At 50.3% G+C, this 25,225-nt stretch overlaps 12 protein-coding genes across 12 annotated transcripts; 4 read left to right on the top strand and 8 right to left on the bottom strand.

The window, feature by feature from the left end:
* Positions 1 to 90: 90 nt before the first annotated feature.
* CC77DRAFT_1011053 (hypothetical protein) lies at positions 91 to 480 on the bottom strand (the record flags this gene model as incomplete). Its single annotated transcript, XM_018523683.1, has 1 exon — positions 91 to 480. One exon carries the CDS (start codon positions 478 to 480, stop codon positions 91 to 93), a length of 390 nt encoding a protein of 129 aa, XP_018383229.1.
* Positions 481 to 794: 314 nt separating this feature from the next.
* Positions 795 to 1,592, top strand: CC77DRAFT_237100 (hypothetical protein). The gene has a single exon (XM_018530788.1). It carries the CDS (start codon positions 833 to 835, stop codon positions 1,565 to 1,567), a length of 735 nt encoding a protein of 244 aa, XP_018383228.1. The 5' UTR covers positions 795 to 832; the 3' UTR covers positions 1,568 to 1,592.
* CC77DRAFT_1022698 (hypothetical protein) lies at positions 1,416 to 2,487 on the bottom strand. Its single transcript, XM_018525521.1, has one exon. It carries the CDS (start codon positions 2,204 to 2,206, stop codon positions 1,619 to 1,621), a length of 588 nt encoding a protein of 195 aa, XP_018383227.1. The 5' UTR covers positions 2,207 to 2,487; the 3' UTR covers positions 1,416 to 1,618.
* Positions 2,488 to 2,931: 444 nt separating this feature from the next.
* On the bottom strand, positions 2,932 to 4,648 carry CC77DRAFT_1052195 (hypothetical protein; the record flags this gene model as incomplete). The annotated part of the gene is made up of 3 exons (XM_018527692.1): positions 2,932 to 3,979; positions 4,167 to 4,213; positions 4,298 to 4,648. 3 exons carry the CDS (start codon positions 4,646 to 4,648, stop codon positions 2,932 to 2,934), a joined length of 1,446 nt encoding a protein of 481 aa, XP_018383226.1.
* Positions 4,649 to 5,214: 566 nt separating this feature from the next.
* Positions 5,215 to 6,742, top strand: CC77DRAFT_994296 (translation initiation factor eIF-2B subunit alpha; the record flags this gene model as incomplete). Its single annotated transcript, XM_018536440.1, has 2 exons — positions 5,215 to 6,192; positions 6,242 to 6,742. The coding sequence occupies 2 exons, from the start codon at positions 5,215 to 5,217 to the stop codon at positions 6,329 to 6,331; spliced, it is 1,068 nt and encodes a 355-aa protein (XP_018383225.1). The 3' UTR covers positions 6,332 to 6,742.
* A 72-nt stretch (positions 6,743 to 6,814) lies between these two features.
* CC77DRAFT_1022697 (hypothetical protein) lies at positions 6,815 to 7,415 on the top strand. Its single transcript, XM_018525520.1, has one exon. The coding sequence runs from the start codon at positions 6,888 to 6,890 to the stop codon at positions 7,353 to 7,355; it is 468 nt and encodes a 155-aa protein (XP_018383224.1). The 5' UTR covers positions 6,815 to 6,887; the 3' UTR covers positions 7,356 to 7,415.
* A 2,587-nt stretch (positions 7,416 to 10,002) lies between these two features.
* CC77DRAFT_1074427 (glycoside hydrolase) lies at positions 10,003 to 11,251 on the bottom strand (the record flags this gene model as incomplete). Its single annotated transcript, XM_018529210.1, has 2 exons — positions 10,003 to 10,168; positions 10,233 to 11,251. 2 exons carry the CDS (start codon positions 11,249 to 11,251, stop codon positions 10,003 to 10,005), a joined length of 1,185 nt encoding a protein of 394 aa, XP_018383223.1.
* A 1,675-nt stretch (positions 11,252 to 12,926) lies between these two features.
* On the bottom strand, positions 12,927 to 13,955 carry CC77DRAFT_1063798 (hypothetical protein; the record flags this gene model as incomplete). The annotated part of the gene is made up of 2 exons (XM_018528666.1): positions 12,927 to 13,050; positions 13,756 to 13,955. The coding sequence occupies 2 exons, from the start codon at positions 13,953 to 13,955 to the stop codon at positions 12,927 to 12,929; spliced, it is 324 nt and encodes a 107-aa protein (XP_018383222.1).
* Positions 13,956 to 15,561: 1,606 nt separating this feature from the next.
* On the bottom strand, positions 15,562 to 16,896 carry CC77DRAFT_1063797 (hypothetical protein; the record flags this gene model as incomplete). The annotated part of the gene is made up of 3 exons (XM_018528665.1): positions 15,562 to 16,049; positions 16,102 to 16,748; positions 16,799 to 16,896. 3 exons carry the CDS (start codon positions 16,894 to 16,896, stop codon positions 15,562 to 15,564), a joined length of 1,233 nt encoding a protein of 410 aa, XP_018383221.1.
* Positions 16,897 to 17,778: 882 nt separating this feature from the next.
* On the top strand, positions 17,779 to 19,839 carry CC77DRAFT_1063796 (HET-domain-containing protein; the record flags this gene model as incomplete). The annotated part of the gene is made up of 1 exon (XM_018528664.1): positions 17,779 to 19,839. One exon carries the CDS (start codon positions 17,779 to 17,781, stop codon positions 19,837 to 19,839), a length of 2,061 nt encoding a protein of 686 aa, XP_018383220.1.
* A 378-nt stretch (positions 19,840 to 20,217) lies between these two features.
* Positions 20,218 to 22,552, bottom strand: CC77DRAFT_994290 (hypothetical protein). Its single transcript, XM_018536439.1, has 2 exons — positions 21,556 to 22,552; positions 20,218 to 21,503 (listed from the first exon to the last, which is right to left on the bottom strand). Exons 1-2 carry the CDS (start codon positions 22,370 to 22,372, stop codon positions 20,590 to 20,592), a joined length of 1,731 nt encoding a protein of 576 aa, XP_018383219.1. The 5' UTR covers positions 22,373 to 22,552; the 3' UTR covers positions 20,218 to 20,589.
* Positions 22,553 to 24,146: 1,594 nt separating this feature from the next.
* Positions 24,147 to 24,890, bottom strand: CC77DRAFT_1063794 (ERG2 and sigma1 receptor-like protein; the record flags this gene model as incomplete). Its single annotated transcript, XM_018528663.1, has 2 exons — positions 24,147 to 24,241; positions 24,335 to 24,890. The coding sequence occupies 2 exons, from the start codon at positions 24,888 to 24,890 to the stop codon at positions 24,147 to 24,149; spliced, it is 651 nt and encodes a 216-aa protein (XP_018383218.1).
* Between the last annotated feature and the right edge of the window lie 335 nt (positions 24,891 to 25,225).

Below are 25,225 nucleotides of genomic sequence, written 5' to 3'. Positions count from 1 at the left end.
CTGAGTTGTGCTCATTGCTAAAAATCTGCCCTAAGGGTATACACGGTGGTTTACGTTGCCATGCCAATGGATAAGTCACGGTGTATACTTTTAGAGTAAGTTTTTACGTCTATCCAAGCCATCTTCATCCCAACTTTCAACTCTCGCTTTAGTAGATTCTCGATTACTGCGCGCGGTATCCATAATTCTAGGGTGTACCAAGCGCCCAACAAAGCGGAAATCTGGCTCTAGGAAACCATCTCGTATAAGCAAAGACCTTATCTCTTCGGACAGGCGATTGCCATTCAGGGCTTCATCGTCAATCTCAACTTCTCCGTCATCAAGCTCTCGTATACACGATTCGCTGATGTACTCCGGCAGCGTGTCGCGCTCGGTTTTGAAGCCGGCCCACTTGTGTTGGCGCCGCAGAAAGCGCGATATTGAACTGTCGATGGTGGAGAAGACGATGCTGCTTCGGGGTGCGTGCAGAATGTATTGCATGAGTGGTAATGGTGAGATCTGAACTTGTATTTGTGAAGGTCCGTAAGTGGTTTGAATAGGGCAAGTCGTGGGATAGTTGCAAATGAATGTTGGCAATCCTGTGAAAACCTTGTGAATTCACATTCGTGCAACAAATCTTCGAATTGTACATCAATGGAAAATTCATCCAGTGTTAAAGTTACACTCACCCGCTTGGGTGGCTGATGTGAATGCTCTGAATTATGAGAAGAGCTACCTCACAGCGTAAGGTCTCAATCAGCAATAAGCATCATTCACTGCTTCCTCTCAAGGAACTATATCACAGCACTATCAAACCAGGACTCCACAGTCTTGTTCAGCGACCTCAACAACCATGCCTCCACAAACAACAACAACGGTGACTATAGTCGCCATCCCAACCTACTACCAAACCGAGTCCTATGTCTTCATTTACCCAAAGTCCCGGGATGAGCGCCCCACCACGACAGCACGCTACATAGTCCTCACTCCCGCCTCGACAGAAACCCTCACAACCCGTAACGCAGCCATCGCCAAAGACGTCACAGACTGGGGTTGGCGCGTATTTAATACCGATCCCTCTGCTCCCAACATGAAAAAGTGGTTCAAGAAGTATGACAAAGCAGCGAAGAAGAATACCTGGGATAAAGACATCTGGAGAATCTGGCAGCGGGAACACGGACTGAAGATTGGGTGGGCGGATATGGAACGTAAGGAGAAGGAGGCGAGCGAGAAGGGTAAGAAAGGAAGATTCGTGCATGGGGTAAAGAAGGCGGGAACATATCTTGGAAAATATGGCGTAACGGTCTGTTCTGATGAGCAGCGATTGAGAAAGGAGGAGTCGGGCAAGGAAGAAGAGAGGAGATGGAGGTTGGCGGACGATCAGATTGTGGGGATGTCTGAGGATCTGCCTGACGATCCTTTTGCGGATCCTCCCACAGAGATGGGTGGGACAGAAGAGGAGGGAGATTTCAAGTCGGGCAACCTGAGAGGTGGCGGTGGTATGGATGCGAAGAAGAGTTCGCCTGAGAAGACTGCAGTATATGATGTAGCGCCTTTGACTAGACACCCGTGGTTGCTATTAGGTTGAGTGTCATTCCATTTTCTTCATCCTCAAACCAGCATTAAGTTCTTACAGCTCTCACTTTTCATCTTCCTCTCCATCCTTCTCCATCTTTTTCTTTCCGATCTCCTTACTCCTGGCTTTCTTCATCTCCTCCACTCCTTCTGTCAAATCCCTATGCACAACTCTAACCTCCCACCCGTCATCCTCACTCCACCGTATCTTACCCAACTGCTCTGCAAATGCCACACTCCTGTGATGCCCACTCCCACACAAACATCCTACTCGTACTACCGCTTTCTCACCCTCCCTACTAGCTCGTACATCCTTAATCTCCATGAGCCGCCGAATATCGTCCTCAGCGCGGGTCACAATGTCGCTGAATGATTCGCGGCTCATGAGCTCGTCTTGGAGCGTGGAGTCGAGTCCGGTGCATGTTTTCCGCATTTGAGGGGACGGGTTCTGGGTCATACGGCAATCATATTCTAGATCTGGTTTAGGAGATGGTGGTGTGAAGCGGTCGTAGGATGTGATTTCGAGGATTGGTCGACTTTGAGAAGTTTCCGAGTTTTGATTTGCCTTCTTTGCTGATGCAATTTCATCTTCGGTTGGTGGAACGAGTTGTGTGTTTTTGACGGTTGAGGCGATGTCCGACAGTATGGTCATTTTCCTGATGATAGCCGAGCCGTGAATTGCAGTAGGACTCAATATGCGCTTAGCTATGTTGGAGAGAGTTGTTTAAAGTTGGCTTTCATATAGGGCATTTGAGCCAGTGGATAACTGTATGTCTGAAAACGTGATGGTTCGGACCTTCTTTCTTATTTTCATGACGCTCATTCGGGTAAGAGGTCGCGTGCCCGCTGCAGATTGCTTCAGGGTCTCTGAAAACTTCGGCGCATGAAGATGACGTTAGGCGCTGTGGATCCACGGGCGCATCCGCTGGTACCATGCAAGGTGCGTCATCGCTGATTGCGACTGCAGCAGGTGTCGCGATAGATAATTCAGTGCCACTGTATCAGCTTTGTTTAGGTAGTACCTCATATGAAAGCATGCCGAAATAATTTCCGGTTACTCCGATTCAACAAGTTAGCCTGCAAACAAAGAAGCAGATTGTCGTTCCTGATGAAATGAAGGAGCTCGGTTATATTGAGTTGTACCCAAGGCCTGGAGTATACTTTAATGGCCTATACTCCGTCATCTTGTATATAATGTGCACGTAAAAGACAGCGCATACCTTTTGGGCACATTGTGTGATCAGATACAACAGAGAAAAAACGAGCTCTTTCGTATGCGGCAGAACGCGGAAACGCGCGGGCCTTTCATGAGTGAACATGTCGTAAGCGGACGTTTGGCTCTATTCGTACGATACATTATGGACCTTGATGACAATTTTAGAAATTAAACGCCCTTCTCGCTCGGCCTTCTCCCTGTTTCCTGGGGTCGTTTTCCTTTTTCAACTTGTTGCCTTCGTAATCCCCAGATCCCTTAAGCTTCTCTCCAATGTGTTCTCCAGTATCACGCAATTTGTTTCGCAAAGCGACCCATCTCGAGTCTCGCGGCGCATGGCGTTCCTGCATTGTCGTCATCTGGGGCGGGTTGTCACTGAGCGATACATGCGACTGTCCTTCATCATGAAACTTGATCCAGTTGTGTCCAATGACTTCTTCCTCTGAAGGGCGCTTTATCAGCTGCGGCGTGTTTTGCGCAGAATCAGAGCGAAGAACTCGTCCGTCTCCAGCTCTGTCAGAAGCGTTCATGCCGAGCTGTTTGTCAGACAAAGGCGTCATCTCATCGATGCCTGTGCCAGGAAAGTTCATGTCAGGCTGCTCGGAAGACTGGGGAGCATCCGGAGCGTGTTCATAATGGCCTGCTTTGGAGCGTGGGAGAGACTCGGGTTCATCAATGACCGTCGATCGACACTGTCCGGTAGTGGAAGACCACGGATTGACGGGTCGCGCATATGACGTTGGTAATGGATTGTCTTCTGAAGGTATTCGGGTCTCTGGCAGCTCGACTGTCACATCGTAGGTCAAGTTCGTCGTAATTATTCTTCTTCGTCTTCCTGATGCATCTGTCGGGAAGTTGCGGTAGAATGCCTCGACAGGCAAATGAACGACAATGGGTACTGTAACTGTAAAGTTCTTGGGTGACTTCCATGCTTGCGCAGTCGGATGCGATGGCGTGATAGAAGGGATTGCAGTAGTATCGGGGGCAGAAGATGGGTCGTTTGCATCGAGGGATATCAGAGGCGGTGGTGTTGCATCGTCAGTTGCCGTTACTGTATACGGGCCTTCCTCAACTACAACGACCCTCTCACTGGATGGCACCGCAGGAGCATCTGGTTTTCGAATGATAGCATTACAGTTGTTACAGTATATTCCTGGCCTCGGCTCGTCGACTGTGTTCGAGAGGCCAGGCATTTTCGGAGTAGTGTGATGGCTAGCTGTAGTAGCTTCGTGGTAAAGAGAGGGGTGAATATTGATACAAGTGTGTTCAGGCTAAAACATTTATGAATGATATAGCGAATTACTTGTGAACTGTGTTGTTGGTGTACAGAAATAAGAATGATAGATTTCATCTATTGTTTAACTTAGCAAGCCCAGAGAAAGAGAAGGTAAGAGCTTACCATGGGTGGTATCCAATGGTTGTACCATAGCAATCACATCCGACCATCTATGGCTTCGTAGCTGCGTATACAAAAGACTCGATGATGAAGGAAGTGCTCATGGGGTGGTACTAGTATCTGCTAGAACTCACCTTCCCCACGCTTCTTGATATCAGACAATACGTTTTGGTCAAGTCATGCGCTGCCAAACTTTCGACTGTATTCTCAATCAATGTGCCTGTGTTTTCATCCGGGCGGTCAGATCCGTCCCTCAGGTTTGTTTGCCGCTGAAGTGCCTCAACCCAGAAGGCCTCAAGTTGATCACGACGCCTGTCAGCCAAGGATTGCTCATCCTCATCTGCCCGGAGCTCCTTGCAGAATGCATCGTGGAATGGCCGTGGTTCGCACTCCCACTTGAGTAGTTTTAGACAGTCGATGTAGATTCTCGGATCGTTGGTGATGTATGGTTGGGGAACGCCAGGCACGTAGATGATGTACGGCATCGTGTTCTTTGGTTGCAGTGGTAGTTTTCCTACTAGGTTTCGGTAGGTATGTAAGTAGGAAATTTGCACTCTTTTGCCTGCTAGTGAGTGATTGCAGACTAGCGGTGATGGGCTTTCTATAGTGAAAGGGTACGAGCACCTAGGTAGTGATCAGGATTGGTAAGAAGGTTGCAATTTACGTGTTAGCTTTCAGTGAGTATGAGTTTCAAGTAATTCTGTGCAATCACAACGGACAGTAAGTGTGTCTGGTCAGCCTATCGCGCATGGCAGACTGTGACCATGATAAAGGAGTGGGTGCGGTCCAACGACGACAATCTTCAAAACAATTGAGTGAAGTAGATTGTGGAAGATGATAGTCGTGCCAGGTCTAAGTGGAGGTTTGGCGACTATTGAGCTCCATGGTCACTGCCGCAAATAGTTTGGCGCACTGGAGAGTGTAGGACTGGGAGGACAATGACGAGGCTAGCCGTCCGATCATGGTCTTGGCGAATGACTCAATCGCGAACCACCCCTCCAAAATATCCAAAAGTTGACGGAGCACTAACACGTCGCAATCAACCGTCAAGATGAGCACCGAATCGGGAGTCAAGACACAGCCGACCTTTGACATAGTCGCGACATATCGCCGCATCCTCAAAGATGACCCCGAGCTTACTATGCCCGTGGCGGCCATCGAGGCGCTCGTAGAAGCCATTGCACAGAGCTCCGTCTCGACCGTCGCCGAGACACTCGACCTACTCGAACGGCACACAGCTGCCCTGAAGGCTTCAATCGCGAACCCCATCTCCCTTTCCGCCGGCACAGATCTCTTCCAGCGCTATCTGATCACAACGCTTAACCGCCCCGCAAGCCTGAACCTGGGCCCAGACGACGACTTCCGCGCGATACGGAACCACCTACTCTCCAACGGCAAGCTCTTCGTAGACCGTGCAAAACAGAGCAGGGAGAAGATAGCGAGCTTCGGCAAGCACTTTATCCGCGACGGCGGCACAGTGCTCACAAATGGTGGTTCGCGAGTAGTGGGCGCGCTACTGAGAAGGGCAGCCGAGTCAAGCACTCTCCGCTTCAAGGTCATATACGTCCTCCCTTCATCAAGCTCGTCGGACGCGAAAGAGGGCCTTCAGACCGTCGCCGACCTCCGAGACCACAACGTTCCAGTAGCCACGATCCCAGACTCAGCCGTCGCCTACTCCCTCGGCAAAGTCGATATGGTTATTGTGGGAGCCGAAGGTGTCGTAGAGAACGGCGGTATCATTTCGCGCATGGGCACGTATCAGTTGGGCGTACTAGCCAAGAGCAAAGGAAAGCCTTTCTACGTGGTTGCCGAGAGCCACAAGTTTGTCAGGCTATATCCCCTCAGCCAGTTTGATTTGCCCATCGAGCAGAAGGTGCTAGACTTCAAGGTCGCAGAGGAACCCAAGGACGAACAAAAGGCGAAGAGTGACGAAGAGCAACGGAACGTCTTCGACGAAGCCATCGCAGACATGGCTGCCAAGGGGTCAACAGCCGCTCCACTCGACGCTCATGACGCTGTCGACTTCACGGTTTGTTCTGTCCACTCTGCCTGAAGTACGTTTTGCTAACATAAACTAGCCACCTGATCTGATATCTGGTATCATTACTGAGTCTGGCGTCCTCACCCCGTCTGCCGTTTCAGAGGAGTTGATCAAGATATGGTTTTGAGCCCTCCCTGAGCATAGCCTACATCCCACACCAGAGCAACTATTCTACTGCAAGCGCACAATGGGCATATAGTCTTGTGGAAGGTACTCACATCAATCATAGGAACTTCGTAGAAGGCGAATCTGTGACTCCGCAACCTTCACGCGTACGCCGCAACCGGCGCAGCACGTCTCGAGATTGGGACATTCATGTCGCAAGGTATCATGCGCATGAAAAGCTCACCTGAAAACGCTCGAAAATTGGCTATTTTGCCAAAGAAGACTGGAATAAGCGAGTACGATGAAAGACAACGACCAGTTATGACGTGGTATCGCGCTGGCGATGCCGGCATATGATACCCAATAGATTTATGCAATGGCAACATTTCTTGGCCCTCCTACCTCTTCAAGGAGCTGGCCTTATTGTAACGACGCGTCTTTTGTGTGAGAATGATCAACGTGAAGTATACGATTCCATTGACAGCGAGAGCAAACTTTTCGACAATGAATATATTCCCCCGCCTACAAAGCCTCCTGACTCCTTGTCTATCATCCACAGTATACAACTCGCACAAAAGATGCCATACCTGATCCAGCCACCAGCGCACTCCATCGACACGTGCAATCAGCCCCTTACCTATACGCTTGCTGATCCCACCCCTTCCGAGCTCTCTAAAATCAAGGACCTTCAGAACTGGGGCTGGCAAGTCTCTTTGCACTCTCGAGATGATGAAAAGTATCTTGCCGCTACAGAGAGAATGGAGAAAGCGATAAAGAAGAGACGGCGCAGGACCCAGATGGTATACGGCGATATGATGGGCGATGGGCCAAGGCCGACTTTTGAGGAAGTTTGGGAGCAGGAATCGATTAAAAGGTCAACGCGGGGACTATATGAGACGGAGGCAAATGAGATGGATATTAGTGATCAAGCGAGCATAATGTCTCACATGACACGACAGAAAGTTTGGTTGCATTGGGCTGATGAAGAAGCTGAGTGGGAAGCAGAGAAATTCAACGTAAGAAAACCCCAAGAAGAGAGCTTTTGAGAGAGTGGCATAGATATACGACTGATAGGCCCAGACAGGACATTCAAGTCGTCAGTGAGCATTGCTTGCTGCCAACTCACTCCAGATTAGAAGACAATGAAGAAATGAACAAGTACTTGTACCAAAGGTCTGCTTCCAATCCCGTCACAAGAAGGCAAACCAACAGCGCATCCCATTCCGTTGAGGAAAATGAGGCTAATTGGCACATTATTACGTCGCTGTACTCTTCTCAAAGCGCTGAATCTCAACTTACAGGTCGGGAGACCCTACAATCCTCTCCATATTCCACGTTAAAAGCCTCTTCAGAAGAGTCAGACCTCCTCTTAGATCCCTATATGCTTGCCATGGCTACATGTGGACACTGGTGTCCGCCTGCGTTCCTTCAGACCTGGTCGCGTCAAAATCCTCAAACCAAATCTGCTGTACCACACGCCGAACTTTCATCAAGATACCCCAAAAAACCTCAGAAACTCATGAAGAAGATTGCTCGCCGTTACTCAGAACCTAGCTTAAACTACTGGATATCCTTCAGATTTGCCAGGCCTTTCTCCTGGGTGAAAAGAGAGCGAAATGAGAAAGCAGGAGGGAATGCAAATTTGATTACACCGCAGCAGCAACAGACTGAGGGTTCGGGCGATGCCAAGAAGCCTTCGGGTACTATTTCATTACATAGTACGCTTCAATCCTTTCGGCTGTCACGTTCCACCGCTTCGTCTGATAGTTCTCCCAGTACTCTGCAACCAACCACTTCGACTGGCAGCAACCCAAGTCCTGATTCACAACCAAACGCAGTAACTCTCTACCAACCGGAACCCCGCAGTGCCTCACCAGTACCTTCTACTGCCTCGAGCCTCATCTTCCCCGGTCGTGAAATAACACAAGAAGAATACTTTCGGCGCACGAATCGACCGCAAGATAATTTACAGCCTCGTCAACTAACGCCGCCACCAGGACTAGAAGAAGAAAACGACCCCTACGAGTGGCAAGCGTGGAATCTTGGGCGCGCTTGTCAAGAAAGTAAAACTGACCGTATGCTTGGACGACGTAACTTGCGTAGATCAAGTGCTGGGGACGCTAGTAAGGGAAGGACTAAGAATAACTGGTATGATGAATTTTGGAAGAAGATGAAGGAGGAGCAGGTGCAAACGCAAAAGGAGCGGAAGGAAGCCAACAAAAAGAAGAAGAAAGAGTTGGAGAAGTTGGAGAAGCAGGAGAGGATAAACAGGGAGGCGGAGGCGAGGGAGATGCTGAAGAAACAAGGTATGTTTTCTGTGGGGTATTTACCTAGGTATACATGAATACGCCGCTGTTGTTTTGGTATGAGTCGGGAATTCTGGATACCCAGGACGCGTTGTATCCACGTATCTTAGTAGGCCTTAGTTTTAACTCAGAGAGACTGTTTTTTTCTGTTAAACATCTATACGAGCTCTACCACCAACGCTACCGCAAGTCTGAAGGCAGTGCAGAGAACACTCACTAAGCCTGATAGAGTAAGTGCGGTTATCGCCTGGAGGTTACCGTGCCACAATTACGTGTCAGGCAGGTATATGAACCTGACATCTAAAGATATGGTTATTCTACCGATCATTTACTGACACATCGAACTCTCGTTAATAAATAGCTGGTTCGAAATACCATGATTGAATCTCCCAAACACATGCTACGGGACCTGATCAAGACAAAGGACTGGTCGGCAGAGGAAGAAGAAGAGGAAGAGGAAGAGGAGGAGGACAGCGAGAAGGAAGAAGATCAGCCCAGAGATTCCTATCACCCTTGGGGCTATACAATCTACCGTACATGCTACACGCCTGAGTCGCAGTCGCGATGGGAATCTTTAATCGAAGCGATCCTACTTGGAGTCGAAGGAACCATCCCGGGATTGCGCAAGGATGAAACACCGCCTAGATCTCAACTGTTACTCTCTCTTTCGCCTAGATCTTCGCTCCGACGCCTCCTTGTATGATGGTCTTACTATAGATGATCTCCGAAAGGTCTATTGTAATCCCCCCACAAATTGTATACCGTCGCCAAACTTCGGTCGACCGGATCGTGTCTTTCTCGTCGCCGATGCAGAGGTCTTGCTGGATCCTTACTTCTTGCCACAGAAGAATGTAGCGTTGGAAGGTGCTCCAGACCTCGCTACAAGCGATGCTGAGGCTCCGGAAACTGCGCAAAGATGGTGTTATCGACATCATGGTTTCCAGAGATTTCCCGACACCGAGCAACAAAGATTAAGGTACTTCGGCAACACATATAAGGAATGGTCGGAAACCAAGAAGCAATGGCTGAAATGCGTAAAGGTTGATTATGTGTACGCAGAGTACGAGCAACGATCAAGACATGATCGTCTGCCTTTTCTTGGCTGGTTCATGACGACTACGGGTAGTATAGCAGAGCTGTGGGAAACATTGGCTGGGGGAGATATTCTGCGTATTGACTCAAAGGTTGAAGGAGTAACCTGTAAGTAGATCGTGTCCTATATTTTATACTATACGCTAATGCATGGATACAGGGGACGGGTACGGAAGAGGAAGTATTGGACGCTACCGGTTGTGGTGACCCTGATGCTTGTTATGCTACTTGGAAGATCGTTCCTCGCCTATACGCCAGACAACACCAAGATCGAGCTTCTCCACTGAACAAGCCCTCAGTTGCAGTACTGTGCTCCTTCACTTGGCTTGACAATACCCATGTCAATGAAAGCTGAGTAGTTCCAGTAATCGCCTTGGACACCCTCTCCCACTACAGGCACGTTACCAAAAAACTTTGCAGTCCAATAAGCACTTCCTCTTGTGTACTTTGCAAAAGCATACCTAATGTTACGCGTAGCAAGTCAGTGTATATCTCAAACGCAGTTCGTACAGGGATGTTTCTTACAGCCCTGTGTTCAGGTTCTTCCTGCGGTTGGCAAACTTGTTATCTGCCACAGTCTCGATGGACCATTCCCCGACAAATACAGGAAACTTGCCATCTCCTGCCGATGCCTTGGCGTCTGAGCAGATATCTGCGCTCACAGTATCAGAGTCTGTGGGACGCCCAGCGAAATAGTAGTTGTGCACGTCAAAGACCAGATTGGCCGAAGCTGAGAACCTGGGAGACCAGAATGCTTCACCTTTGAAGCTACCCTGCAACATAACGGGTATATTCTTGTTTACGGCCGTTACTTTCGCGACAACCGCGTCAAAATACTTCTGTGTCCACGCAACGCCGTTATCCGTCAAAGCGGCTGGTGTTCCAAATGTTGTGAAGTCGCGGTTGTCCACTGGTTCATTGATTGGCTCAAGAGTGTACGACTGTGGAGTACCGGAGGATTGGATGAAAGCCAATGCAGCATCGACAGCGCGTAGAGAGTAGTCGAAGTTCGTTACATTGTTGAACCATCCAAAGCGGCCTTCGCCTTCGCCGAAGCCCATGCCGTTTACGCCTCCGGGAAGGGAGTGAATGTCAAGGATAATATGCATACCGTGCTTTGCGATCGCATAGGAGGCAATGTTCTTGAAGAACTGAGCTTGGTTGCCACTGTAAAAGTTACTCCCGGGGACTTTGACCCAAGCGGCATACGTTGTTGGAATTCTCAAGATGTTCACGCCAGCAGTAGCTAGCTTGTCGATATCGGTGGGCGTGATGAACGTAGCATAGCGTCGCTCGAGAATAGGACCGCATTTTGATCCTAGTTGGGCACAGCAAGTCCACTCATCAGTTGTGGTGCCACAGTTTTGAGACCACCAATTTGGGTCAATGACAGCTTCTTGGGCGAGCCATCCTCCAAGATTGACACCATTGGCTTTGAACGTTTTCCAGTCAAGGTAGGCAGGTTGCTGACGCGCTGTCGGACTGGCAGTAGCGAAGGGGATGAAGGAGACAAGAGAAGTGGCAATGATGCTGAAGGCAACCATATTTAATGAGGCGATGCTTGAGTTTTGGTGGAGTGTACGGAATCTCCTAGACATTGGATCGCTGGTCTTTATAGCTTACAGACGGGCCTCTTGTCATCTTCTCTGGTCGGGATAGCATCCAGCTTGAAGCCACAAGATCGCAATGAGGAGCATGAAGGGCAACATGTGGAGCCGGTCAACCTAGCTAGATCTAAAGGCCAAGCTGATGATATGAGTAGGTTTGCAAATGTTCAGGACCCCTTCAAGACATGGTCCAGTGAACGGCTGCACAGCTAATAGTACTTCTACCCCAGATTCGACCCCAGACTTGACCCCAGACTTGGCGCAATATAGTAGGTACATCATAGTGGCTTCGGCATCCTGGAAAGTTACCCCGAATCAAGATTTTGAACCTACCGTTGTCCATATAGGGTTCATATTACCCCGAACTACCTGGTACTCCACATCGGGTAGCATGGACGCTAAGTGGCCCACATCCCGATATGAGTGTTGTGCCGTTCGACTAACCACAACCTCTCCAATCGTTTCTTGCTTAATTAACACTCGAAGATACGGTCAGAAATCGACTTAGGGAGTCTGGTACCCGGAAGAATCTCAGATGCTGTCGGGAACGCCACTATGCGCAAGAAAAGCAACGAAACAACTCCATGGCTATGATTGAAGACAGTGTCGTATTATTCTCGCCGTCAGCTCTACATTATCAAGAAGTGAGCAAGATGATGGGTGAAAGTTTGTTCATGATGACGAATGTATGCTTGCGGGCCGTCCGTGCGTTACCGGAGTTTCTCAACCAACCTTCACAACCCGATCCGCTTCATTAACACGATCCAGTGTTGTCTCCATCGTCAATCTGCCTTGAAGATACTGGATGTATCTACACTGATCTCTGTAATTGTATGCACAGCCTAAAGCCGCCGCCGCCTTCCTTGCCAAACCCGGCCGTATCAATTCGCACAGCGAGTTCAAACACCACCATGGTTGCGCAGATCCTTAAGTAGTTGCATGCTGAAATCAACCCGTGCAACAGGATACTCTTTTCGCGACTCTCGATGGTATTTATTACCGAGCTACCATGCCTACACAACCTTCTTAGGCTCGTGGACCTGACATGATCTACCACAAACCGCTCATCAGTACCTGGCCTAGCTTCGGTTTATACCTATAGCAGCTATGGGAAAACAAGCTTCTTCCGCATACGGTACCCCCACAGTCATACAATCCATACCGATGCCATTGACCGGACAGATCGGCAAGAAGATGCACCGCTGCTCACACCAAGACTACAGGGGATCATCGTCACGACGGCCGCGGTGTCATCGATGTCTTACTCAACTCACCATATACTCCAAAATATCGATTCGTGACGTGGCTGTCCCGGATACGGAGAAGGGTTGCTGGAAGGGCCCAAACCCTATAAGCTTGGACTTGCATTAGTACACTCACCAGCCCTCCTTCCGATTATGCCGCTATTACACCTGCAGATACGAGAAAGATACAACAGGCAATGCAGGGTGAGGTGTCTGGTGTGTAACAGAAGATGAGGAGTCTGTAGAAAAGGAAAGAAGGTACATGGACTGGCATAGTGATCATGCCAGCAAGGTCCGCAACAACGTATGAGTTGGGGTATGAGATCGAGCTTACGGCTGGAGAAGATGCCACTCGTGGAGAACACCGTCTATTGGAAAGATGACTGGAATAGTAATCCCTTCAGCTGGACGTACAGGAAAGTGTTGTCGGTCTGTAGCGGAGCTTGGCTAGGTACCTCTGGAGAGTCATCGTAGGCTACAACACCTACTGCTCTGTTTTGGTCATCATGGTACATAGCGATCATGAGACAGGTTGCATGCATAAAAAGAATAACCATTGTGCAAGATACGAAACATCACCCTCTTGTTGCTTTTGTCACGACGTAGTCAATGCATAGTCAGTGCATGCAGCATGCAATCACACCGCATATCGCAATCACAACTCACATTCTCACGCAGCATGGACATGGTCAAGTGATCAAAAGTACCACAAATAATTAGATAGTAGACATTAAGTAACCAAAACTACCGATGATAACCGATTGATTCGTCCCATCTCAAGTACTGAATCGCAAACCCCACACCCCGCCAAGCCAACGCGTGCTTCCCTGCCCAATCCATCTCCGATCGGCACTCCCCCAAGCTTCCTTTGACTCCAACCAAGCCAAAGATCCTCTCCTTGTTTGCAAGTATTCCCCACACGCCAACTCCACGCAATATGAAAGTTTTCTCCGGTGGCATTATGGGGTCCAACGGATCGACTGTCGTCATTTCGGAAGAAAATGTTGTGATTGCAGTGAGGGTATGGGGACGATGATGTCAGTCCTCCGTGTTTTTGACTCGTGGGTATTGATCGAGGCTGCGACTAGGCTGCTTGGCAATGTCCGCTGCTGGTTCCGCCTTGCTTGCCTGCAGACCAGAGCAAGGCTTGCCGTCATTGTATCGTCTCCGTGCGTCGTCTTGGTATGAGCTTATCACTCGTCGGTGTCGTCGACGCTCTCGACGCTCGGTGAAGGGGATGATTCACGAACGTATCTTGACGAGAGCGTTGGGCTGGCAATGGGCTGTTGTGAGATGGAGATCTGGCCCTCGGCTTCGATGTCCTCGATGGGGATCCTGAGCATTTGGCCGCCAACCAGGTTGGGGACGTAGACGAATTGAGTAGCGGGTGAAGACATTTTTGTTGATAGGATAGGTTGTGTTTGAGATTGGTATGATAGTGGTAGTAGTAGTGTAGACTGATGATGAGGTAGTTAAAGTCTGATACAGGAAATCTGCGATGTTGGGTCTTCACCTTCATGTGGGGATACGGCTCAGCTATATACTGTGCCAGAATCCCACGGCTCACCTGAGAATGCCATTGCTCATGCGGCATCCCAAACCCCAGCTCCACGCATGCATCCACCAGACTACCAACCCAAAACCCTATCCCCGACAATCCAAGCATCGCATGCTCCACCCGTCACTCCCGCAGCCAATTATAGCACGCTACCAAACAAGGGTGCCTTAACGCCAGCTCCGCCGTGTCAGCCCAACGCGCTGATTCGGCCCAGGACCTGCACAACGCGTGGCAAGTCTCCCCGAACAGCTTACTGTGCCGCTTGGTTGTGTCCGACGAGCGGCGATAAGTGGTTCATGCGTGCGTAGACAAGGCAGCCCCGCACCAATTTCCTCTCCGCCAGCCGGCCAAGCAGCGCTTAAACGGTGCGATTTACACGTTAGCCCGGCCAAGTCGCCCTGTCCGCAGGGTCTAGACCATATGTTTGTTATCGTGGTGTAATTCTAGGCGAGGGATGATGCAAGGTGTTGAGTTGGAGGGTGATAAGGAATTATTGCGAGGGAGACTGGGTTTCGGAAGATCGGCGTTTACAGAATCGCGATTATTCACTTTTTAGAGTTTTGACTTTATGTCCGGCCGTTGCCTAAGATCACGTTCGGGGCCATGCATTGTGCCGACCGCGAATATTGGCCGAGTGCTTCTTCGACAGTCACCTGCTGCACTCTACAGACACTGTGCAACTGCGGACGAGCATTTTCGTCCTCCTTGCAGTTCACGATGACGGTTAGAAAACTCTTTGTCACGGCTCGGCTGGGCAATGCTGGGCGCCTAGCTTCCGAGAATGCTGCCGAGAGCTTCTGTACGGTTCTGTATCGTTCTGTTGAACCGTGGCACTCGGCTAGTAAACGAGCAGCTATACGGTTTGCCCCTGGGCTGAAACTACCATCGTTAGACAGAATAGCTCATGGTGACCAGCGTGCACCAACGAACGTGTGTGACGATCAAGTAGAATAGGATTGCACCATACCTAGCTGTACGCGTCGCGACTCCGCAACATCCGCGTGACAGTACGATTGCTTGGTAATCTACTGTTCAGACATTTCTTCAGTGGAGAAGGATTACATGCTGTCGCAGGCAGAACAAGGGCGGGAACTCTTGGATCCAAGCAATTCCGCTCGACGCCAACTGTTCGATACGAGGTCATGTGGCAGGTGCACCAAGCCTAATCAACAACGCCAGGGCGCGCCAACGCACCCCAGATCACGAATGGCCTCGGAAACCCAATGTCGACGGTCCACATGGTCAGCCTCGTACAGACCGTAGCCTATACGCCATCATAAAGCGAACCTTTAAATAGTCAAGCTTACACGAACCAATACCAATGACAGTCGGGTCACTATTCCTATAGAATTGCTCGAAATTGAACAGGGTATCATGCTAGTATTACAACGCTTTCGTAACCTTACGCCTCGCTCGATAAACAACAATCCCTTCAACGCGGGACACTATGGCCTGATCTTGCCAGCTTCAGGGTTGTCCCTGTTGCCCTGCCAACCCCAGGCTAATCTGGACATGGTCTTGTCTTCGTCCTTTCCAGGCCACAAGACCTGTCCGAGGTATACGGCACGAATGCAAAAGACTGCCGTGACGAACCACATGATGACCAGTAGAACGGTCAAAGCGCTCGCAACACCGTTAATAGCTTCACTGTGTAGTACTTTCCCTACTTGTATCGTTGCAAGCGTAAGTCCTGCGTTGGGAAAGATGAACGCCCACCAGTTCAGCGAGAAGGACATTCTACGCATTCCCACTATGACAGCGATGGTTGTTATGATGAAGAACCAGTATGCGAACAATATGATGAAAAGGCCTGCCATAATGCCTATGATGCGTACAATCTCGCCGTCTGGGACTACAGTGTTCGTAAAGTAGTTTGCGGCGATAAGCGACGGTGCTTGGTTCGCGAGGGAGATGAGACCAGCGGCGGTGTAACCTATCGTTGTCAATACCTCTGTGATAAGAAAAGATGCAGAGTATGGACTTACCAGCTGGACCAACAGATACGTACATCCCAGGTCGGGTAGTGGGAGACGGCAAAGAACTGGTCATCAGGCGCTGCATGTATAGCGCATACAGCAGGAAAGAAACAACCCATGCGAGTCCTTGAAAATGTATAGCTCCGACGAATATCTTCCAACTGGGCGTCTCAGGTTGGGATGGAAGTATAGTACCAGCCAGGGTGCCCACGACAAGCAAAGGGTATATTGGGAAAATCCAAGCAGGCACAGCGTCGCCAACGTTGAGGCGTTCGAGACGGAAGAAGAGCGAATACTGGATGACACCGACGAGGAAAGCAGCGGCGCAGTACATCCAGTACAAAATTTCGAGAGTTTTCGTGAGCCATGCCCCAGTCGACGTGTTGCCATAAATGTAAATGCAGTTGAGTATGAGGGCGACTGACACCCAGTACGTGCCGAAGAACAGACCCTCAACTGGGTGGTGTAACGATCCGAGTAGCTTGCGAGGGACAAGGAGGAACCGCGCGAACATGCAGATGTTGAATATGATGAAGAGTACGAGGTCGAAGATGAAGACCACCTTGCCGATGGTTTCCAGGCCGGTAAACCTGTTTGGGGTGTTCCCAAGGACTACAGCCAATGATCCTGTTGACATCGTACATGCGAACCATGGCCTGTGGTATCGTGAGCTCGTTATTCGAATGTCCTCGGCGCGTGTACGTACCATGTGAAATGCACGATGCGATCGCGCAACCCAACTTCTTGCGGTGGCTTCTCCTCATCTTTCTCGTACGTGGTATTAGTTCTGTCGCGGAATCGCATTTTGGTGATAAGTATGAAGCACGCGACCAGGTGTTGAGCAGCCCTGAGCCATGCTTAGGTAGTATTTACAGGTTCCCAGCCATGACACCTTCTTCTCAAGCATCCCGGAAAGAGTGCCGGACGCGTTTCGTCATACGGGCCCATAGCGTGCTTGTTCTAGAGTTAGTGGCGATCTTGGTGTCTACGCGCCAAATGAGAGGAACGACGGGCAGCCCCGTAGTTGAGTCTCGGAAATCGGCACGCAAGCGTCTAGCAAAAAATGTGAGGATTAAGGCTTGGCGCACTGACAGCTGTGACGTCAGAGGCCGTATGACCGACCGTAAGGCATCGAGCTGAACACATGCACCTCAGAAGGGGAAGAATTCAACAATCTTGGATGGTGGTTGATGTGTAACCATCTGATTCTTCGCTGTTAGTGGGTGTGTGTAGGCCAGCTGTTACCCGCTTCACTGAGAATACAAGTAAGCACAGGTAGGCACCCCCGCCCCATGCAAGGGAAGACTTTACACTCTTAGCGACCTCTGTCTTTCGACTCACAGCATTACAACAGCGCCATGTATTTAGGTTCACCGTATACCAGGATACGTTTTCTCTATTCTCAGTGCTTCCTTTAATCTCTCCATTCTTCATCCTATCTCCCTGTATTGTGGGAAAATTTAGCATGATGGCAGATGTGCTATCGCTATACCCTGTTGAAGTGGAGAACCAAATATCTTATTGGCGAGACGTAGATGTCACCCATGCTGCAGATGCAGCGTGACACGAAACGCACCTGGAGCGGCGCGGCACAGTTGCCAGTTTGTCTCAATCTCAACCACTCTGTGCACATATCTCCATGACCAGTTCCTGTCATGAAAATTGCAGGTGGTTGCTCGTGTTACCATGGAACCTCCAAAACTGCCACCGCTTGCCAGGCCTGTTCCATGGACCTATGATCCCACCTTCGTACCAGTCAGCGCCAGAGAGCGAGAGTCCTTCGATTTGACTGCCGAGACCACATTCAATGTTCTGTGCCAGTGGTGTGAGAACTTACTTCGCAAAAGTCCTAAGCTACCAGAGATTCCGCTCTTCACAGAGGACAGTTCCACTATCCCTATTGAAGGACAGATCGAGATCGACGAGAGTCTTCTGCGCGACTCCGCTTTGGGTGGTTGTTATCTATGTACTCTGGTCTTGAGAGAAACACAGCGCTCTTATGGAGCGACAGAGAAAACACCTCCTTTTCGGAGCGTCGCTCCATATGTTGTGTGGTCAAGGTTAGTAGCCCCAGTGGATCAAGGTATTGCTGGGGACATGGACGAGGGGTTTGAAGACGATTACACCTATGGTTCAACTCATGGGGTCACATTGGCCACTCGTCATGAGGGTGGGAACTTTTACTCCACGTTCTTGATACAACACCCGCGCACTTCTGAGCCTCCATCTGCCTTTTGTCGAAGCATCTATACGGGTTCGGATGAATGTCTGGAACGCTGCAGAGTATGGCTACAAGACTGTTTGGAATCTCATTCAGAATGCCATCATAGCTTACCGTCTAAAGTCCCGACGCGTCTGATTGAGATCATGAACCCTCGCGAGATCAGACTCGTAGAACCGACGAATAAGGTGCATTATTTTGTATTGAGCTATTGCTGGGGTGGTTCAGACGTCTTAAAGTCCACAACCGAATCTCTTGCGGCATTCAAATCCTCGATACCATTCGATCAATTAGCACTCACAATCCAAGATGCTATCGGAGTAGCCTATAGGCTTGGATCCCGTTTCCTGTGGGTGGATAGCCTCTGCATATTACAAGACGATGCTCAAGATTGGCAACGAGAAGCGAAAGGCATGTGCGACGTCTATCGCAACGCCACACTGACCATTGCAGCACTGGGGGCAGCACGCGCTACAGACGGATTGTTTGCGCGGCGTGATCCGTTGATCTTCCAAGGATGTCAGTTTTACCGAACATGGAATCAGAGTCCCGACCGTAGTCACCATTCCCCAAGTGTCGTAAATCAGTATGCTTGTTTCAGCAGCAGCACCTTGAATTCGCGCGGTTGGACCTTCCAAGAGCGGGCTCTGTCACGACGTACCTTGTATTTTGGATCCAGTATATTTTGGGAGTGTAATTCCAAATTTGAGACAGAAGGTAAATTGAACTACGGAGGCTTAGAAGCTCACTTCAAGGCCCTTGTATTCCCGGTGGTAAAGGGGAGCCCAGTGTTGCAACAACCTCATCAAGACGATACGCTTGACACGACAGCATCAAAGACACTTCAAGCTTGGCCGGCTCTGAAAAAATGGGACAAGATACTCATCGATTACACACTTCGGAATCTTACCTACCCCAGCGACAGGCTCCCAGCAATAGCAGGCCTTATCGCTCACTATTCACAACTTATGAATTGGACGAATAACTGGGGACTGTGGAAAGACCATTTGACTATCGAGTTACTGTGGAAAGTCTTCTCCAACACGCGTGGTCCACATCGCAATACAGCATGGCCGACCTGGTCGTGGATTAGCATACAAAGCCAGGTATCACTAGGTGGTAGATTCGAGGGCTTCCTTGCCGAAGCCCGTTTTGATGAACTTGATGACTCCGCTGTCATCCTCCATGGTGTTCCATTCGAAATATCAGAGCTCGACCCACAGACCTACAATTCATTGGAGGCAGACACGCGGAAAAGGAAGAAAGGTCTGAGCAGCATTGAATGGGATACCACTGATACAAATCTCGCCGGCCGTCCCTTCGGCGTGCCTTTGACGTGGGCATACCTTCGAGAACATTCTCAGCCAAATAGTGACAGAGTCATTCTGAACGGCCTTTGCTTGGTTGCGGATGGTTCCACAGGTTCATATCGACGTTGTGGAAGCATCTTTTTCGACACAAACAAGACCACTGCTCGCCAATACGACATCCGCTTTCAATCAAAACAGGTATTTCGCATCGTCTAAATCAGACATATGAACAACAACCTGTATTGGAACTATGGTTGCATTAATCACATCTGTCTGGCGACTTTCCCTGCCTCAGCTTGCATGAAGCAAGGTCTCTCTTTCCCTGCATGGCAACGATCCCTTGCCCCAAGCTTACCGAGGAAAAAATCAAAACGCAGGGCCACCCACGATGCTCGCCACCGACTCGCGCTCGGCAAAGCGGGACGGGCAACGGTTCCTACTAGACTCTCGATTCCGAAGCCATGGTAGAACCGGAAGCCTGAAAAGCTTAGCATCCTATTCTTTTGATGATTCTATATGCGAACTTGCGGCATAGCCCCTCATTCTAACCTGCAATGCTAAGCAATTCTCACATATGCAACAACTGTAGTGACTGAAAAGTTTCAAGCATATATTTGCTTCCTAGAGATTTGAAATCTAGATACCGGGTACAATATGTACTTCTTTGACGCAATGTAAAACCGTGTATATACACTCCTAGGCGCCGTCATCGCGCCTGTCCTATCCTGTTCCAAACAAAAAAGAAGACGTAAGTGAGAAATTCTCCTGTGTCGCATGTCATTAATGGTTCCCAATCCTGACCTACAAATCCAATTCCGAATGAAGCAATGAGGCGGAAAAATCCTGACCATGAGTGATGCGGATGAAAAGCCTTCTATCGCAGAAAGAACGCCGTCATAATGCATATGCAATTCCATGATGCTTGTGTTGTTTGACAAAGGAAAATGTGTTTCGCTACACCTGCCATTACGCGGTGATAAACGCCGCCATCATAGCCAACACACCACTCAAGATGGCATAGTTGGCACCACCGATCGGGGTCGAAGCGGCATTACTCTTCTTCGACTGTGTGCCGTCTGGCTTGAGGACGGCGGTAGTGCCTAGTTGGAAGCCAATGTTGGCTACCACAGCTTGGCTGTCCCGGACAGGGACAGAGATTCTACCGTTGCCATCGGCTGTTGTAGTTGTGACTGTGTTCTCAGCAACGGATGACGCGCCAGTGGTGTCGTCGTAGCTCATGCCGTTCCATGTGACGCCTGTCTGTGAGTCTGCGCCGGGAGCTGTAAGGTAAGAGACGTATACTTCTTTATTGGCGTTTGCAGAGCCGAGGTTGAGGTTGAAGGTGAAGCTGCCCTTGTCCGATGAAGAGGCATTCACTTGCTTTGCGTTGATCATGGTGACAGCTTGAAGCTTGTCGTTTGCGTACGCTGCGTATGCACGGATGCGGCCGTCGTACGCGGCACCTACGTTGCTTGTAGAAAGAGCAGCAATCTGTGTGGTTCCGTTGCCGTTGCCAACAATCTGCGCGACGGCAGCATGGGCATAGTACTGTGGTCGTACGAATGTGTTCTGACGGCCATAGATAGGGATAGGTGCCCAGGCACTGGCATTGGAGTTATCGGTCATGTGCATCTGGACCGAGGAGATGCCGATGGATGCTGCATAGAGGAAGAAGTTGAGGGTCCAGAGAGAAGCACCAAAAGCGTCACTCACACCGGGCATGCCTATGGGACCAACGGAGCTCATCTCACGCAAGACGTAGGGGTGCTTTGTGTTGAGGGCAATTCCGACCTGCTTCTCCCAGTATTTGAATTGTGTGTTAGTAGCATCGAGATCCATGAGATCGTCGAGGGTGAGGGGTGTTGGGGTAACTCCGATGACTACTTGATGTTAGTACAGCACAGAGAGCGGACTCGTCGAGATATAGCATACAGTAGAAGTAGTCGTGCTGGTTCCAGGTGGCCAGGAAGTTATCACCGTTCCTGCCCTCCATAATGCCATCGTCCACGAGCTGCGCAATCTCAAACGTGGTTCCGATGGTGGAGGCGGTCGCAGGAGACTCGAAGAAGGAAGACGGTAGGCCAGCAGCCTTGAGCACGCGCTCGTAGACGACCTCGCAGCGGTCTAACCATTGGCTTGTGTATGTCTGTCCATCCCAAGGCGCAGAGCGGAAAGAGTTCTGTAGCCACAAATCGGGCTCGTTGCCAACCTCAAACGAGTATAGTTTGACGTTGTTCATGCCATCGACGGCGGCCTGGGCCAATGCAGCAATCTTGTCTTGGTAGTCGTCGTCCATGTATGCCATGTTCAGTCCGAAAGTCACGGGAGTGTCCTTGGGGAAGCGGTCGAGCGCTTTGAAGTAGTTGGGTCCAATGATCATAGAATCAGCGGCAATGGCGCCCTGTGCCGTCGAGTCTTCGTTTGAAATCCAGGCATATTTTTCGTTGCTCGACTCAAACACCATGTAGTCCTGCGTGTTTCCTCCTAACCGGATATGCGGCGGCGCGCCCGAGTAATCTGCGAGATTCTGTAGCAGCTTGACGGAGAATTGGTTCGTTTCCTCCTTGCCAGTAAAGGAAAAGAGGTTCGAGGGCTCAATGCCGAAGCCAGCATACGAGGGGTCGAGGTAGTCGGAGGCGCCATCGGGCGGGCTGTTCCCTAGCGATATGGAGATGGACTGGGCGAGGGCAAGGCGCACGGCGGGTAACGACAGTATGGCTAGACTGCTGGCGGACAACGAGGGGAACATGGCTGCTGATAGGAGCCGTCCGGATGCAAGCGAGTGCAGACAGTCGAAGAAGAAAACAAGAACAGCGGAAAGTAAAGTCAAGACTAGCAATCAGTAAAAGCGAGCGCAGGGGAGGTTATCACAGGAAACGGAGAGCGAGGAACATGCAGCCAGGGTCGATGATGAATGGACGCTTGCAGGACGACCGGGGTTAAAGGAAGTGTCAACACTTTCAGACATGCGTCACTAAATGGGCCAAAAGTGGCGCCGGTCCGGGCGATGCCAGAGACGACGCGCCAGACTCAACAGCACATGACATCACGAGCCGCCATGCTTCCGGACGCTGCGACACCAAGCAAACCGGTCTGAGACGCGCGACCTCTGACAGCAGGTGGGCCGCTGAATATCACATCCCACACTGCTGCCCTCACCCATCCAGCAGCGTTGCGCGTTGCACTGGAAAAAAGAGGATAAACGCGTCAGCTACTGCCGACAACACTCCGTGTTCCAATTATGGTGGCTGCCTCAGATCTGCACCCACGCCAATCTGAGCGGCTACCGAACCCTTAGCCACAATGATCCGCGGCAGGAGGCTCAATAAGCCTTGTTTCGCCATGGCCCCGAATCCGCATCATCGTCCGTTCCTCGATCCTGTGCCGTCTTACCCTCGCACCAGGCCTCGTCATGGGCCCTTGAGCGCCGTGGATCTTCGCGGCTCCCTGACCACCGTGGAGCGCGCGGTACGCCTCCTACGCACTGAGGGCCCTGACGCACAGCGTCTGGATAATCGCAATTCAATATTCTCTCCCGCGCGCCCGTCCTGCCTACACTACCCAACCCCTGCTCCCGTTCGCTGCGTCCACATTGGCCCGTTGACAAGACCGCATGCAGGCTACTGGGAGCTTGATTTATTGCCCAGCCTCTTCCAGCTCTCCACCCCAGCCCCTTCGTAACAGCCGTAGCTGCTTTCACTCCCGCCTACCTTTTGATGATGCAAAGGGGAAAACTTTCTTGACAGCACGTTTGCTAGCCTCAAAGTTTGACGTGACTAGCAGCGCCTGCCATCATCTAGCTTTCTGCACCTATAATAGCACCAGGTCTCGAACACGACCACCGGGCATTCTCGTCCGCCCTTGTCCACGATGCCTTGGCTGCCGTCTGATGCCGAAACCCTGACTTCAAACAAGAGCTGAAGAACCCGAGTGCATACTCGGTGTACATCTTGCAGGAGGCAAAACGGATGTCGCGGCCTTTGTAAAGGTAAGCTTACACCATTACGGTACATGTACAACACATGATGCTCAGAGAGGCGTCGCTTGCAAAGACACGGCCAAAACTCCCCGTGTTGGGCACTATCTGATCCGCCATTTGCCTACTACTAAAATACAGCTCTTACTACCGCATGACTATGATGCGCATCTGATGCAGCAAAATCGAGCTACGTCCATCTGATAAAGAAACTTGCTTGTAGAGAATTTTGTCGAACATGTCAATGCCGTAGTTCCGACATGGCATTGATTGTATGACGTATAGCTTGGTGGAGAGCACCGACAGAGGAAAGTATATCGTGGGCCAATCCAATGCAGGAAAAGCATGCTATACAGATGTCGTATTGCTCCTTGTCCGCGGATGGGTATACGTTTTTGCTTATTGTGATCTGCTGTAGAACCAGCCCGTAATTCTCTAATGAGGGTAGTATCATTACGAGCGACACTTTTCCCGAATTCGATCTTACAGCGCGGCAGTGTTCAGCTCTGGACGCACACCTTCTCACCCCACTCACAGCTTCTACTTCTTACAACTTGCCCATCATCAAGTTTCCAATCATCTCCCGTCCAGTGACCACAGTGGTCCTCCAGAGTGTCGGGAAGTCCAATGTACTTGAGAACGCTACGATTCTGTTAGCCATGTACTATCCAAGTACTGTCTTCATCTCCAGAACATAACAGGATAGAAAGACGGTAAAAGAGTCATCAAACTTACTGTCGGCGTACCCAAACCCAAGCATAGGCGGAATCCATCCCCTCGCATACTCCAACGCAAAGCACCCGCTGTCCATCTTATACTGCTTAACGTCGCCCCTAGTAAGATGATGCACACTTCCTTGAGGGTACACCTCGGCCTCGTAAATGCCCTTTCCAGGTCGGTAAGCCAGCTGCTCGCCCTTCAAGATGTGAAAGTAGTCATCCGCCGTATGCCGACCCGTATGACCCTCGGTTCCAATCGCCGTTCCAAAGACAATCAGATACTCAGTAATAGACGCGTGGATAATGTACATGGCGCCCATGGCACCACCCGCATTGTTGAAGATCCATTCTTCGTCCAGGTTGATGTGGGGACCGTGGGTTGCAGAGAGGGTAGATACAATGTGGGACACGACAGAAGCCGTGTCGTTTCCGTGGAGGGAAATGGCTTCCTGACTGAGACTGTGAAGTTCAGAAGGAGTGAAGATGTAGAACTTCTCAAGGTGCGAGTCCAGGCTGTACATGAGTGTTGTTAGGACGCCGAGGATGGCGCCGAGCGCGAGGAGAATACGCATCTTGGCTTGGTGCTGCCTCCGGTAAGGAATGTATAAGGTGAGAAAGAAGCCGACCGGATTCGACTATAAACTCTTTGCGAAGGAGTGTAATGTTTGTTTTTTGTTTCCGTTGCGCTGCACTTTATGAGGATCGTGAGGATTTTCTTCATTATCAGAACGCACGTGCCAGCCGGAATAGGAGAAGTCCGGGACCCCGGATCGTCAGCTCATGTGGAAGATGGCCTGTTGTCTGCTATGAGGATACCCGTGTTCCGGGTGGAAAGGAGCGATCTTGGCCCATCTAACAAACGGTGGTTATACTGTGCAGTCAGTTGCGTATGTTAGTCATCTCCTTT

The sequence above is a fragment of the Alternaria alternata genome, assembly GCF_001642055.1.
Source record: "Alternaria alternata strain SRC1lrK2f unplaced genomic scaffold CC77scaffold_17, whole genome shotgun sequence".
NCBI classification, from domain to species: domain Eukaryota; kingdom Fungi; phylum Ascomycota; class Dothideomycetes; order Pleosporales; family Pleosporaceae; genus Alternaria; species Alternaria alternata.
This window is presented reverse-complemented; position numbering and strand designations above follow the sequence as displayed.

Bases quoted from the DNA above. Each gene is read 5' to 3' on its own strand.
- CC77DRAFT_237100 (XM_018530788.1), top strand. From the start codon at position 833: ATGCCTCCACAAACAACAACAACGGTGACTATAGTCGCCATCCCAACC.
- CC77DRAFT_1022697 (XM_018525520.1), top strand. From the start codon at position 6,888: ATGCCATACCTGATCCAGCCACCAGCGCACTCCATCGACACGTGCAAT.
- CC77DRAFT_1022698 (XM_018525521.1), bottom strand. From the start codon at position 2,206: ATGACCATACTGTCGGACATCGCCTCAACCGTCAAAAACACACAACTC.
- CC77DRAFT_994290 (XM_018536439.1), bottom strand. From the start codon at position 22,372: ATGTTCCCCTCGTTGTCCGCCAGCAGTCTAGCCATACTGTCGTTACCC. The intron at 21,504-21,555 runs GTATGCTATATC...AACATCAAGTAG, and splicing joins CCAGCACGACTACTTCTACT to TCATCGGAGTTACCCCAACA.